Source organism: Candoia aspera, chromosome 5 (assembly GCF_035149785.1).
Source record: "Candoia aspera isolate rCanAsp1 chromosome 5, rCanAsp1.hap2, whole genome shotgun sequence".
NCBI lineage: Eukaryota > Metazoa > Chordata > Lepidosauria > Squamata > Boidae > Candoia > Candoia aspera.
Genome location: NC_086157.1, coordinates 65286906 through 65301480, shown reverse-complemented (window position 1 = coordinate 65301480; position 14575 = coordinate 65286906). Strand labels below are relative to the sequence as shown.

Sequence of the window (14575 nt, the reverse complement as noted above, 5' to 3'; positions counted from 1 at the left end):
AGACTTGCATCTTTTGTGTCTGGTATTAAAAATGTTTTTAAAAGTGCACGTTAAAGAAGAAGCTTACTTGCTGGCAGTACTGTAAAATCCCTTCTTTTGTTGCAATGCAGCTCTTTGTTCCAGAAGGATCAGATTCCCATTTTCCATTTTGAACATTCATATGCATATTCAATTTGCCACAAAACATGGCTACTTGAGGTTCTGCCAACAGGCCAGCATTTCCATCAGTAGGCACCTGGAAGTAAATACAGATAATATTACTCCATTTTTCAATCACAATCTTAAGTGAACACACTTAATAGGACATAAAATTCATGTTATTAAGATTTCAAGCAAGAACAAATTTCAGATTATTTATTAATCCTGGGCTACACTTGCTGTGAAGCATATATCCTCCTTATGAATTACATTGCAAAGATAATTTCTTAGCATAATTTACACAGAAGAAGCTAGATTAGACTGAGAAAAAGAAGTTCTGAGTTCACCATAGAGCATTTGCACATAGCCAAAGCTTTAAATATTCTATTTTAAAATGTAAAGACAAAATATTACTCCCTTTGTCTATAGGCCATTAGATGTGGCCTCTCAACCTCCAGACTATTACTGTTTGCCTACTCTAGTAGATAATGGCTAGGTTCACACACGTTGAACCAACATATACAGTAGTTTGTTTCTTGTCTGACTAAGCATGTCATATGGAAACAACCACCAGGCTGTACTTGGTCTTTTAATGGCATACTTAACAAATGTGCAGCAAAACAAGAAAAAAAGTAAGCAGGTCAGGAAAAACATTAATTTCACTAACACTTGATTGTCAGTTTGGCTTATATTATACCTTTCCTGTGGAAACCAAAGGCGGCATACACCGGCTAAGAGAGAACATCCCAGTGAGATTGTCTGGCTGGCTGTAGGCTTGCATTAGGGTTACTCCTAACTCAACACTACATTACCCATCTGTTCTCTATAGAAATTAAATTCAGTTAATAGTATTTCCCATGCACTCTATCATTTTCACCCTTCACCTTAAAAATTACAGTTCAGAAACAATTTTTATAGAGGCTCTGGAAATTGCACCCAAGACTTTAAGGGGTGAAATGTGCTGCTGGAGTCTTGGATTATAGTTTAGTGTGTTGTGTAAACACAAACAGATGTGGCACATTTAACCCATCATAAACAAAGTCTTTGTTTTATGAGTGTCCACAGGGAGGGAGTGAAAAAAAATCAATATGGTAGCCACACAATCATTGCAACCAAAGCCCCATCCCATCTACTACTGGTGTAGATGTGCCAATCTGCATATTCAAAGATTCTAAAAATCATAAAACTACTCTCCCATACGTGCAATTATGATAAAGGGGTTCCTGGTTTTCCTTCTTGAGAAGTAAGTAATAAATAACTTGCTTCAAGATACATGATATCAAACTGGAGTATACAGATGAAAAACAAATTTTTAAAGCCTACTTTCCTTACAACTGTGGTAATTGTTCAATGTACCTTTCAATAAAAAGAAAAAAAAAGGTTTTAATATTATTCAACGCTGTGAGTCACTTTGTCTTTATTTTTGCTTTCAAAAATCATAGCTCTTACAAAAACCACTTCTACTTCCCATCAAGTCCATTTTATGTATTTTTTTTAAATTTGTTTATGTCTCATTTATCCAGGTTAAAATCATTTTAAAATGTTGCATTTTTTACTCAGGTTCCACAGCAATTTATCTAATCATAGTTGCCCCATGACACACAGATCTTTATTAAATTATCTTTCAATCTTCTTAAAAGACTGATTAATCTCAAGATATCCAGTACAGAGTAATACAAGCATGTACAAGGCAGCACTTATTTAAAGTCACAGTTTTTTCTCTTTGTACACTGTATCTGATCCTGTCAGGAAACCTCCAGCAGCCCTGGGAATGTTATGAATGCTAATCCATTCACAAGTCAGTAAAAGAAAACATGTTTATATACACACTGAACCAAACATACGCACTGCGTTCAGACGTTGTGGAATTTGTGGGAAGGGAATTCTAGCAGCTAATGGAGATCAGAAGAGTCCTAGGCTTGCTAATGAGTACAAATTTGGATTCTTATTCTGAAATTGGTAACATTAGGAAATGGAAACAACCCTTCTGCCTTTTTGGACATTTTCTGGAAAAATAAAACAAAGAGTATGTCCATGCATCTCTAAATGCTTTCCTAAAGAACCATATGTTCACAGTGAATAGAATCTGGGGCTTGGCTGTTCCACAGATGGGAAACCCATCACTGAGAAGGCACGAGCTGGGCCTATGCTGAACACATGCACTGAAGATCTTAACTAATTGCATAACGAAATGTCTGCAAGAAAACAACCAAGCTCAGAGAACACCAAGGACTCCACAGAACCCATGCTTTATGAAAACAGTGCTATGGGACATCAAAAGGGGAAAGTGTAAATAATGCTTTCCTTTGATGTATATAAACATCTCTTTTTGATTAGGAAGCAGTTCAACTACACCATCCCAAAAGATCATGTGGTGTGGATGGAGGGCTTATATTCAGTACAAGATGTCTGTCTTAGTAAACTTATCTGTCATAAGAAAGTAAATATATGTTATAAAAATTGTCTTCAGTCAATAAGACTTATCCTTCATTATATCTAATCATGTATATTTGTGTGTGTATTAAACACAATAAAAATAATTGTCATCGCACAAATATGTCTGTATGCCCTGCTGGGTACACTAATACTACACATATATAGTGTTCATACCTGCATTTTTATTTATTTATTTTAATTACCTCAAGATATTGTATACAACACTCCCTCTTTCCATTTTCCCCATTCAGCAGCCATCCTACGAGGTGGGCTAGGCTTAGAGGGTGATTGGCCCAAAGTTATGCAGTGAACCTGGATTTCCCAATTCTAGTCTAACACCTGAATCAGCACAACACATTAGACCACAGTGGATAATAGTAAATAGCAACAGCGGCGTAACTCAGTTTCCTTCAACTCAGCAATAAGAGAGATAGTTGCTTTCATTACATGAAGAGGTGCTTCACACATTCTCACAACTTAAAAAACACCTTTTAAAACAGATTTTCACAGCCCCACTATTTAAATCAATAAAATCATTAAGTCCACAGAATTTATTTTTAAAAAACAACTTCAACAAATGTCTTCAATGCACCCCTGAATCCTATTCAGAAGGGGCCATATTTATACCACCAAAAAAGACATTAAGTACGGGACTGCTGGAGAAAAGGACCTCTCATGCCTGACAACCTAGTTGACCTCAAGAATGGTTCTCCAAAACTGAAACCCAATGTGAGGTTAGCCCCATCCCTGTTAGCTTTTCAGAAGGCTCTGAAAACATGGCTCTTCCAGAAACCTTGAGGATCCCATGAGCAGCCTGAAGATTGGTTGAATTGTGTGTGTGTGTGTATAAACAAACAAACAAACAAACAAACATATGGCATAGCAGTTTGGTGTTCATGCTGCTTTTTTTCTTGCTGGGAAATCCTTGTGAAGTCCAGCAGCCAAATGTGTAGACTATTTAGCCGTGACAAGTCACGTTGCCCAGGGTGCACCATGAGGAGGCAAGTCTACATTGCACCAAGTTGGACTGAGAGAAAGTGACTGGCCCAAGGTCACCCAGCTGGGTTTCATGCCTAAGGCAGGACTAGAACTAACAGACTCCTGGTTTCTAGCCCAGCACCTTAACCACTAGACCAAACTGGCTCTCCAGTTAAGATGGGTGTTTTCCCACAATCTTGTTTCTATTATTTTATTTATCTTGTTTTTATTTTTTAAAGTGTTTTAATAGTTATGATATTAGTTTAACTGTTGGTTGTATGCTGCAAAGAGTCATATTCACTGAGATGGGCGGCTATATAAATGTGCCAGATAAATAAATGCAAAGCATAAGCAGGCTATTTCAATATTATCCCTATGCTATCTCAAATGCCTAGTATTAAAAGCTGCTGAAAAAGATAGACTGTATCCCCATAGAGCAGCTTCATACATTTCAGATATTTTGGTCTCCAATATATTCCACGACTGGTAGCTATACTATCTAGAGCTTATTCAGATTATATCTTACAACATTCAGAAGGCACCTGCCTAACAAGTCACATTTGGTCTTGTACCCAGTAATACAGTAGATATATTGAAAGTAATGGATATGTCTTCAGCAAAGGATCGTTACCTTGTCGTGGTGCTGGAGCTTGAGCACCTCAATGATGCCATGAGCTAAACCGTGAAGGGCCACCCAAGACGGGAAGGTCATGACAGAGAGGTAAGACTAAATGCGATCCCTGGGGAAGGTAATGGCAACCCACCCCAGTATTCTTGCCGTGAAAACTAAATGGATCAGTACAACCAAAGATATGTCGGTATACCATCGGAAGATGAGACCCCCAGGTCGGAAGATGGTCAAAATGCTACTGGGGAGAAACAGAGGATGAGTTCAACTAGCCCCAGACATGATGACGCAGCTAGCTCAAAGCCAAAAGGACGGCTAGCGGCTGACGGTGCTTGTGGTGAACAACAAATCCGATGTTCTAAGGATCAACATACCATTGGAACCTGGAATGTAAGATCTATGAGCCAGGGAAAATTGGATGTGGTTATTGGTGAGATGTCAAGATTAAAGATAGACATTTTGGGCATCAGTGAATTGAAATGGACTGGAATGGGCCACTTCACATCAAATGACCACCAGATCTACTACTGTGGACAAGAGGACCACAGAAAAAATGGAGCAGCCTTCATATTTAATAGTAAAGTGGCTAAAGCAGTGCTTGGATACAATCCAAAAAATGATAGAATGATCTCAATTCAACTTCAGGGCAAGCCATCTAACAGCACAGTGATCCAAATATACGGCCCAACCACAGATACTGAAGAAGCTGAAGTAGAGCAGTTCTATGAGGATCTGCAGCACCTACTGGATAACATGCCTAAGAGAGATGTTATTTTCATCACAGGAGACTGGAATGCTAAGGTGGGCAGTCAAATGACACCTGGAATTACAGGTAAGCATGGCCTGGGAGAGCAAAATGAAGCAGGACATAGGCTGATAGAATTTTGCCAAGACAAGTCACTCTGAGTAACAAACACTCTCTTCCAACAACCTAAGAGACGGCTTTATACAAGGACTTCCCCAGATGGACAACACCGAAATCAGATTGACTACATCCTTTGCAGGCAAAGGTGGTGGACATCTACACAGTCAGTAAAAACAAGACCTGGAGCTGACTGTAGTTCAGATCACGAACTTCTTATTGCACAATTTAGGATCAGACTAAAGAGATTAGGGAAGACCCACAGATCAGCTAGATATGAGCTCACTAATATTCCTAAGCAATATGCAGTGGAGGTGAAGAATAGATTTAAGGGACTGGACTTAGTAGATAGGGTCCTGGAAGAACTATGGACAGAAGTTCGCAACATTGTTCAGGAGGCGGCAACAAAATACATCCCAAAGAAAGAGAAAACCAAGAAGGCAAAATGGCTGTCTGCTGAGACACTAGAAGTAGCGCAAGAAAGAAGGAAACCAAAAGGCAACAGCGATAGGGGGAGAAATGCCCAATTAAATGCAAAGGTTGCAAATTCCAGAGGTTAGCCAGAAGAGATAAGGAATTATTTTTAGACAAACAATGTGCGGAAGTGGAAGAAGACAATAGAATAGGAAGGACAAGAGACCTCTTCCAGAAAATTAGAAACATTGGAGGTAAATTCCAGGCCAAAATGGGTATGATCAAAGACAAAGATGGCAAGGAACTAACAGAAGAAGAAGAGATCAAGACAAGGTGGCAAGAATATACGGAAGACCTGTATAGGAAGGATAACAATATCAGGGATAGCTTTGACGGTGTGGTCAGTGAGCTAGAGCCAGACATCCTGAAGAGTGAGGTTGAATGGGCCTTAAGAAGCATTGCTAATAACAAGGCAGCAGGAGACGACGGCATCCCAGCTGAACTGTTCAAAATCTTGCATGATGCTGCTGTCATGGTAATTCATGCTATATGCCAGCAATTTTGGAAAACACAAGGCCATCAGACTGGAAAAAATCAACTTATATCCCCATGCCAAAAAAGGCAAACAGTAAAGAATGTTCAAACTATCGAACAGTGGCACTCATCTCACATGCCAGTAAGGTAATGCTCAAGATCCTGCAAGGTAGACTTCAGCAGTTCATGGAGCGAGAATTGCCAGATGTACAAGAATTGCCAGATGTACAAGGCAGAGGAACTAGGGACCAAATTGCCAGTATCCGCTGGATAATGGAAAAAGCCAGGGAGTTTCAGAAAAACATTTATTTCTGTTTTATTGACTATTCTAAAGCCTTTGACTGTGTGGACCATAACAAATTGTGGCAAGTTCTTAGTGGCATGGGGATACCAAGTCATCTTGTATGGCTCCTGAAGAATCTGTATAACGACCAAGTAGCAACAGTAAGAACAGACCACGGAACAACGGACTGGTTTAAGATTGGGAAAGGAGTACGGCAGGGCTGTATACTCTCACCCTACCTATTCAACTTGTACGCAGAATACATCATGCGACATGCTGGGCTTGAGGAATCCAAGGCTGGAGTTAAAATCTCTGGAAGAAACATGAACAATCTCAGATATGCAGATGATACCACTTTGATGGCTGAAAGTGAAGAGGAACTGAGGAGCCTTATGATGAAGGTGAAAGAAGAAAGTGCAAAAGCTGGCTTGCAGCTAAACCTCAAAAAAACCCAGATTATGGCAACCAGCTTGATTGATAACTGGCAAATAGAGGGAGGAAATGTAGAAGCAGTGAAAGACTTCGTATTTCTAGGTGCGAAGATTACTGCAGATGCTGACTGCAGTCAGGAAATCAGAAGACGCTTAATCCTTGGGAGAAGAGCAATAACAAATCTCAATAAAATAGTTAAGAGCAGAGACATCACACTGACAACAAAGGTCCGCATAGTTAAAGCAATGGTGTTCCCGGTAGTAACATATGGCTGTGAGAGCTGGACTATAAGGAAGGCTGAGCGAAGGAAGATCGATGCTTTTGAACTGTGGTGTTGGAGGAAAATTCTGAGAGTGCCTTGGACTGCAGGAAGATCAAACCAGTCCATACTCCAGGAAATAAAGCCAGACTGCTCACTTGAGGGAACGATATTAAAGGCAAAACTGAAATACTTTGGCCACATAATGAGAAGACAGGACACCCTGGAGAAGGTGCTGATGCTAGGGAGAGTGGAGGGCAAAAGGAAGAGGGGCCGACCAAGGGCAAGGTGGATGGATGAAATTCTAGAGGTGACGGACTCGTCCCTGGGGGAGCTGGGGGGACTGACAGGAAGCTCTGGCATGGGCTGGTCCATGAAGTCACGAAGAGTCGGAAGCGACTAAACGAATTAACAACAAAATGGATATGTGCCATTAGATCTGGATCTATGTCAAAATTGCATAAAACAATCATTAAAATATTACTTTATTTTTTTAAAAAATGTATTTTTTAAAAAGAAAAGGCCCACCTAAGTTTTTATCTTATATACACAGTGAGCAACGGGACACAATCCGGGACACATAAGTTTTTATCTTATATACACAATGACACAATCACTAGTGATAAATAATTATATATCGGTGGAAAGCACTAAAATACCTGATGTCACTACTTTCTCACACATACATAATATCAAAGACTAAATTCCAGGAAATACCAAATTAACACATCCAGACACCCTAAATATACAAGGGCATATGTGATAAATACAACTAAATCAGGAAGTCTACACATGTGGTTCTGTGGGGAAATCAAATGGGAGGAGGCCCGCTAAACTATTATAAAAAAATTAATAATGTGAAGGGTGATACCCACGATCACTTCAAAGTAAGGGAATAGCAAGTTCAGTACATAAATTAGAGGTGATATGCCCATGACAAAACATTTCAATTTACAGAGTTAAATTACATTCAGGCCCCCTTTAAAGGCAGCGGCTAACATATTATTTTCGGCATGGCAAGGAAATGTTGATAGAGAAATGCTGTTTCATGCTGCAACTAAATTAAAACTGAAATGTTTTAATAGTGTTATCTGTTATCAACACCTATAAATATAGAAAATTAATTAACTGGCCTATAAGTGTCACGTAAGGACATATTTGCACATTTATTAATCAGTATTGTAATCTACACTTTTCTGCACAATTTAAAATGTCCATTAATTGTATCTAGATAATCACATGACAAACATTAAACTGTACACAACTAATAATTAATGTGGAACACTAAATATACTGAATACTTAATTAGGGGATGCCAGCCAGTTCTTAGTACTATGAAAGAATCTCTGTGTGTTCATGTCTTGTCTTAATAATTCAATTAACCAGAAGAAAAATGATACTGCTGTTATAAGAATTAACTATTTAGCTGTCAAGTCATGATTATTTGATGATTAACATCCAAATCAATTGAAAAATATGTACCCTTATAATTGTTATAGCTTCCTTCTAAGATGTGTAATATTGTGGTCTGATAATCCTACACATGTTTAGTTGAAAGTAATTGCCAATGAATTTTATAGCCTCATTCGTACCTGCTTATTTATACTTTCAGCATAAGTGAGCTACATACCAATTTCCTCAAACATTACATTAACTAGAAAATATGTTTAAAAAAATCTAGCAAAAAGATAAAGGTTATTTGAACAAGATATATAAATTAGAGAACAATGGATGTATTCATATCTGTCCTAGCTGAAGAATTATATATGATGCAGGAATTTTGTATCTTATTCCCTTGAGCAAGATTGCTAAAGATAGCAATTCCATTACAGAACAGACTGTTTAAATTAATGATTATGCAAATTTATATCTTATTTGTTAATAAAGAACTGGTTTGTATTCTGCCTGCAAACCATCTAGAATGCTGCTTTAAAAGAGTTTAGCTATGTACATAACCCTATCAAATTAGCAAAAGTACATAATATCACTTGTTTCCTGTGCAGCAGCAGCAAGAAAAAGTCAAATCTTTGCCTCCAGATGACTTGTTAAATGGATTTTCAAAGATTTTACACATGAATACAAAAGACGATAGCAATACAAGATATAAATAAATTATGTTGTATGCAAATGAAGATACTCTTTGCAACCCAGATAAATGATAAACTAAAAGCAGTGTTCCAAAGAACCAAACCAAAAATCTTTGGTGTACATACAGAATAAAATAACCATTGCAAGTCACAATGGTTGGGTTCACACAAGTTTCTAATCCAAGACAAAAAACAACCCCAACTGCATTATGACTCAGAACAATGTGTAAAACCAGCCAGAAAATAACCTAGTTCATACATGAGACTAAGACAAAACATGGTTTATTTCACTATGAAAGCCATTCATGCTTAATACTTTTTGCAAACCAAGCAATTATGGCTTCCTCCATTAACCATAATCAAAAGACCTAGCTTAGTGTTTGTGACCAATGAATGCAGCCAGTACAAGTAAACACCAATATAGGGGTTTTTTTGTGGTTTTTCAGTTGCTTTCGACTCTTTGTGACTTCATGGACCAGCCCATGCCAGAGTTTCCTGTCGGTTAACGCCACCCAAGGTCGACTCCATCACCTCTAGAATATCATCTATCCACCTTGCCCTTGGTCGACCCCTCTTCCTTTTGCCTTTCACTCTCCCTAGCATCAGCATCTTCTCCAGGGTGTCCTGTCTTCTCATGATGTGGCCAAAGTATTTCAGTTTTGCCTTTAATATCATTCCCTCAAGTGAGCAGTCTGGCTTTATTTCCTGGAGGATGGACTGGTTTGATCTTCTTGCAGTCCAAGGCACTCTCAGAATTTTCCTCCAACACCACAGTTCAAAAGCATCTATCTTCCTTCTCTCAACCTTCCTTATGGTCCAGCTCTCACAGCCATATATTACTACAGGGAACACCACTCCTTTAACTATGTGGACCTTATTGTCAGTGTGATGTCTCTGCTCTTAACTATTATATCAAGATTTGTCATTGCTCTTCTCCCAAGGATTAAGTGTCTTCTGATTTCCTGACTGCAGTCAGCATCTGCAGTAATCTTCGCAAAGTCTTTCACTGCCTCTAAGTTTTCTCCCTCTATTTGCCAGTTATCAATCAAGCTGGTTGCCATAATCTTGGTTTTTTTGACATTTAGCTGCAAGCCAGCTTTTGCACTTTCTTCTTTCACCTTCATCATAAGGCTCCTCAGTTCCTCTTCACTTTCAGCCATCAAAGTGGTATCATCTGCATATCTGAGATTGTTCATGTTTCTTCCAGAGATTTTAACCTTGGATTCCTCAAGCCAGCATGTCGCATGATGTGTTCTGCGTACAAGTTGAATAGGTAGGGTGAGAGTATACTGACCTGCCGTACTCCTTTCCCAATCTTAAACCAGTCCGTTGTTCCGTGGTCTGTTCTTACTGTTGCTACTTGGTCGTTATACAGATTCTTCAGGAGGCAGACAAGATGACTTGGTATCCCCATACCACTAAGAACTTGCCACAATGTGTTATTGTCCACACAGTCAAAGGCTTTAGAATAGTCAATAAAACAGAAATAGATGTTTTTTCTGTAACTCCCTGGCTTTTTCCATTATCCAGTGGATACTGGCAATTTGGTCCCTAGTTCCTCTGCCTTTTCTAAACCCAGCTTGTACATCTGGCAATTCTCACTCCGTGAATTGCTTCAGTCTACCTTGCAGGATCTTGAGCATTATCTTACTGGCATGTGAAATGAGTGCCACTGTTCGATAGTTTGAACATGCTTTAGTGTTTCCCTTTTTTGGTATGGGGATATAAGTTGATTTTTTCCAATCTGATGGCCATTCCTGTGTTTTCCAAATTTGCTGGCATATAGCATGCATTACCTTGACAGCATCATCTTTCAAGATTTTGAACAGTTCAGCTGGGATGCCGTCGTCTCCTGCTGCCTTGTTATTAGCAATGCTTCTTAAGGCCCATTCAACCTCACTCTTCAGGATGTCTGGCTCTAGCTCACTGACCACACCGTCAAAGCTATCCCGATATTGTTATCCTTCCTATACAGGTCTTCCGTATATTCTTGCCACCTTAACTTGATCTCTTCTTCTTCTGTTAGGTCCTTGCCATCTTTGTCTTTGATCATACCCATTTTGGCCTGGAATTTACCTCCAATGTTTCTAATTTTCTGGAAGAGGTCTCTTGTCCTTCCTATTCTATTGTCTTCTTCCACTTCCGCACGTTGCTTCTTTAAAAATAATTCCTTATCTCTTCTGGCTAACCTCTGGAATTTTGCATTTAATTGGGCATATCTCCCCCTATCACTGTTGCCTTTTGGTTTCCTTCTTTCTTGCGCTACTTCTAGTGTCTCAGCAGACAGCCATTTTGCCTTCTTGGTTTTCTCTTTCTTTGGGATGTATTTTGTTGCCGCCTCTTGAACAGTGTTGCAAACTTCTGTGCATAGTTCTTCCGGGACCCTATCCACTATGTCCAGTCCCTTAAATCTATTCTTCACCTCCACTGCATATTCCTTAGGAATATTAGTGAGCTGATCTGTGGGTCTTCCCTAATCTCTTGAGTCTGATCCTAAATTGTGCAAGAAGTAGTTTGTGATCTGAACTACAGTCAGCTCCAGGTCTTGTTTTTACCAACTGTACAGATGTCCGCCACCTTTGGCTGCAAAGGATGTAATCAATCTGATTTCGGTGTTGTCCATCTGGTGAAGTCCATGTATAAATACAGTATCTCATATTTTTCCTGAACCCCCCTCCGTCAATGAAATCTTTACAAGTTGAATTTAGCATGTAAAAACATTATTTTTAAAAAAACCATATTCTATAAATAAGTAATACTGGGATTCATATAAACTAACTAATGTTAAGACTTGATGCCATTTAAAGCAAAGTGCTGATTTCATTCTTAAGAATCTGTTTTCAATTCTGGCAAGTACTCATCTAAATACTTTTCAAGAATTTTGATTACTGTATGCTACACTTTTTAAAATAAGAAACAGAAACAAACACTTAATACTAAAAAAGAAAAAAAGAGAAAGATCATTTACCATGAAAATAACTCCACAGTACAAGTATTCTTCCTTTTTTGTAAGGCAGCAGAATATACAAATATATACTGTATTCCCTGGAGAATCTAATTAAAAAGTATCTTATATTTATTATGCTCCTGGTAAAGATGTGCAAATTGTTCTATGCTCAACTTTTGAGTACAGAACAAATGTTTCAAGTTAGTGTGCACCTGAATTGTGTGCATGGAACAAAATGCTGTTGTGGGGAGAGTTCGTTTGAGAGGAGATGGAATCACTTTATCATACATTCTTTCACTTGTTCTTCTGTTTCAAATTCAATAAAAGTTTATACATTTTAGCAATTACATGTTCATCATTTGCACACAATTCTATTTCAAACTCAAGTCTTACAGTGTTCAAAACCATAAGTTATTTTGTCTATTTTAAATTTAATAACTGTAAATAAAGAGAACCATATCCCTCTGCCACCAGTTCTCTTGATTTTATTTTACATTCCCCTTGACAACATTCTCATGATAAGTTAGCCATTTGTGTTTTATTCACCAATTCTGTTTTATCATCTATTTTCACATTTTTGTTAACATCTTTGTCTTCTGTTTATTAATCTTGAATCTTGCTAATGCACCAAATTCTTTTAATTTGCCCAGTAATATTTCAATATTCCCTTTAAAGGATACTCCAGAACCAACACCAAGTCATCTGCAAAAGCCCTTGACTTTTAAGTTTTTTTTTAAATCTTTACTCCCACAATCCTCTTATCTTGTCCTATATCTCCATTGAGTATTTCAGTATGCAAAAGAAACAAAAGAGACGAGACAGTGGGCATCCTTGTCTTGTTCTTTTTTGTATCTCACAGGGTTTTGTTATATCTCCATTAACGATTATGTGTGCATTCTGTGAAGTGTAGATTGATCTTACCCATTTTATAAAATTCTCTTCAAAATTCGTATCTTCTAAAACCTTGAACAAGAAAGCCCAGTTCAAATTGTAAAAGGCCTTCTCTGCATCTAAGAAGATCAATGCGGTTTGTTTTTCATTATGCTGCTCCAAATATTCCAAAACATCCAACACATTTCCAACATTGTCCTTTAACTTTTAGTTAAATTTATTCATTGATCCTCATGAATAAATTCTTGCAAAATTATTTTCAGTCTATCAGGTAGAATTGTTGTGAACAACTTGTAGTCATTATTCAATAATGATATTGGCTTATAGTTTCTTGTTAAAGTCAAATTTTGTTCCTTTTTGGGTATCAATGTTATATTGGCTTCCCTGTAGGATAAAATTCGTGTTTTGTAAAGGTTGTAAAAGTTCATCCTCAAAACATTTATAATAAAAACCTGATAATTTATCTGGTCCAGGCACCTTTCCTAGTTTAATCTTTTTTATGGCTTCAGAAACTTCCCTTATTGTTATAGGTCTGTTCATAATATGCCTCTGTTCCTCTGTAATCATTGGTAAATTTTGTTTCTTTAGATAATCATCTATTTTCTGTAGAGAGATGTCACTTCCTTACAATTGTTTGCTTTTCATACCTTATCTGTCAAAACATGCAGCTACATTTCCTCAGCTTAGACTCTGAAAGGATATTGCCACACAATTGCTCACATACCATGCAGAAGAAAACCCACTGAGTTCAACAGTGTTTAACGACTGCCACATTAAGGATAAAATAGCCTTGTCTGATAAACTGCCTTTACTGAAATAGACCAATTCCAATTATAAAAGAAAAGGACAGGTGGGAAAAGAGGATACACAGAAGAAATTAAGAATGAGTTGTTATCGAAAGAGATTTATGTGTTTGCTGAAAACTGTGTAACAGTCCACTGGAGCTTTTGATAGCAAAGATATGAACAGAAAAAGCATCCCATAGGCCCTAAGTCACCAATCATTTTTTGCTATGTTCTCATTAGAATCTAATGAGAAAGCAGTCATAGTCTATAAGGGATCACAAGAATCAGTTATTGCTAAGGAAAAAAAAATGTCTGTTTTGGTTCCAGTGATTCAGGTCTCATTATACAGAATCCAGATCCATTTTAATGCAGGTCCAGGCAGAGGCATATGATACATATTGCTTAGCACAATTTCACAACTCATGTTTTAAAGAACTGCATATTTCTTTTGAACAGACATACAGTAGTTAGACACTTCTGACCTAGATATCAGAATGTTCATATGGTGCATTTTCACAGTCCCTTTAACTGATTAACTCTTAATATTCTTTATATGGAAACAGATTTTTTAAAAACTTTTTCTTGGTCTTTCTAACTGCATGAACCAGGCAGCTATTGTTATTCAGGATATAGTCAGCAGTAGTATAAATGTATTGATTAGTCAATTGGTTATATCAAAACAATGGGCATCAGCCACAATAAGACAAATAACATGAGATAAGATAAAGTAAAATAAGATAAAGGCAAGATAAAATAAAGACAAAATATAGTAAAATAAAAAAGACAAAATAGTGAGATGAGATAGTGTTAGATAAAATAAAGACATAAAATAAGTACTAAAGTACAAAACAGTATGTGTTTAGGTGAATTCATCACTTTTACACGCAACATCAAAGTGTTC

The 14575-nt window shown here is 37.6% G+C and overlaps 1 protein-coding gene across 4 annotated transcripts in view; it reads right to left on the bottom strand.

The window, feature by feature from the left end:
- Window positions 1-14575, bottom strand: part of APP (amyloid beta precursor protein) — a 125906-nt gene that overhangs the window by 91121 nt on the left and 20210 nt on the right. For all 4 annotated transcript variants that reach the window (XM_063305461.1, XM_063305459.1, XM_063305460.1 and 1 more), the window contains exon 2: window positions 68-235. In XM_063305461.1, the coding sequence (XP_063161531.1) occupies window positions 68-235 (168 nt within the window). The remainder of the gene's footprint in view (window positions 1-67; window positions 236-14575) is intronic.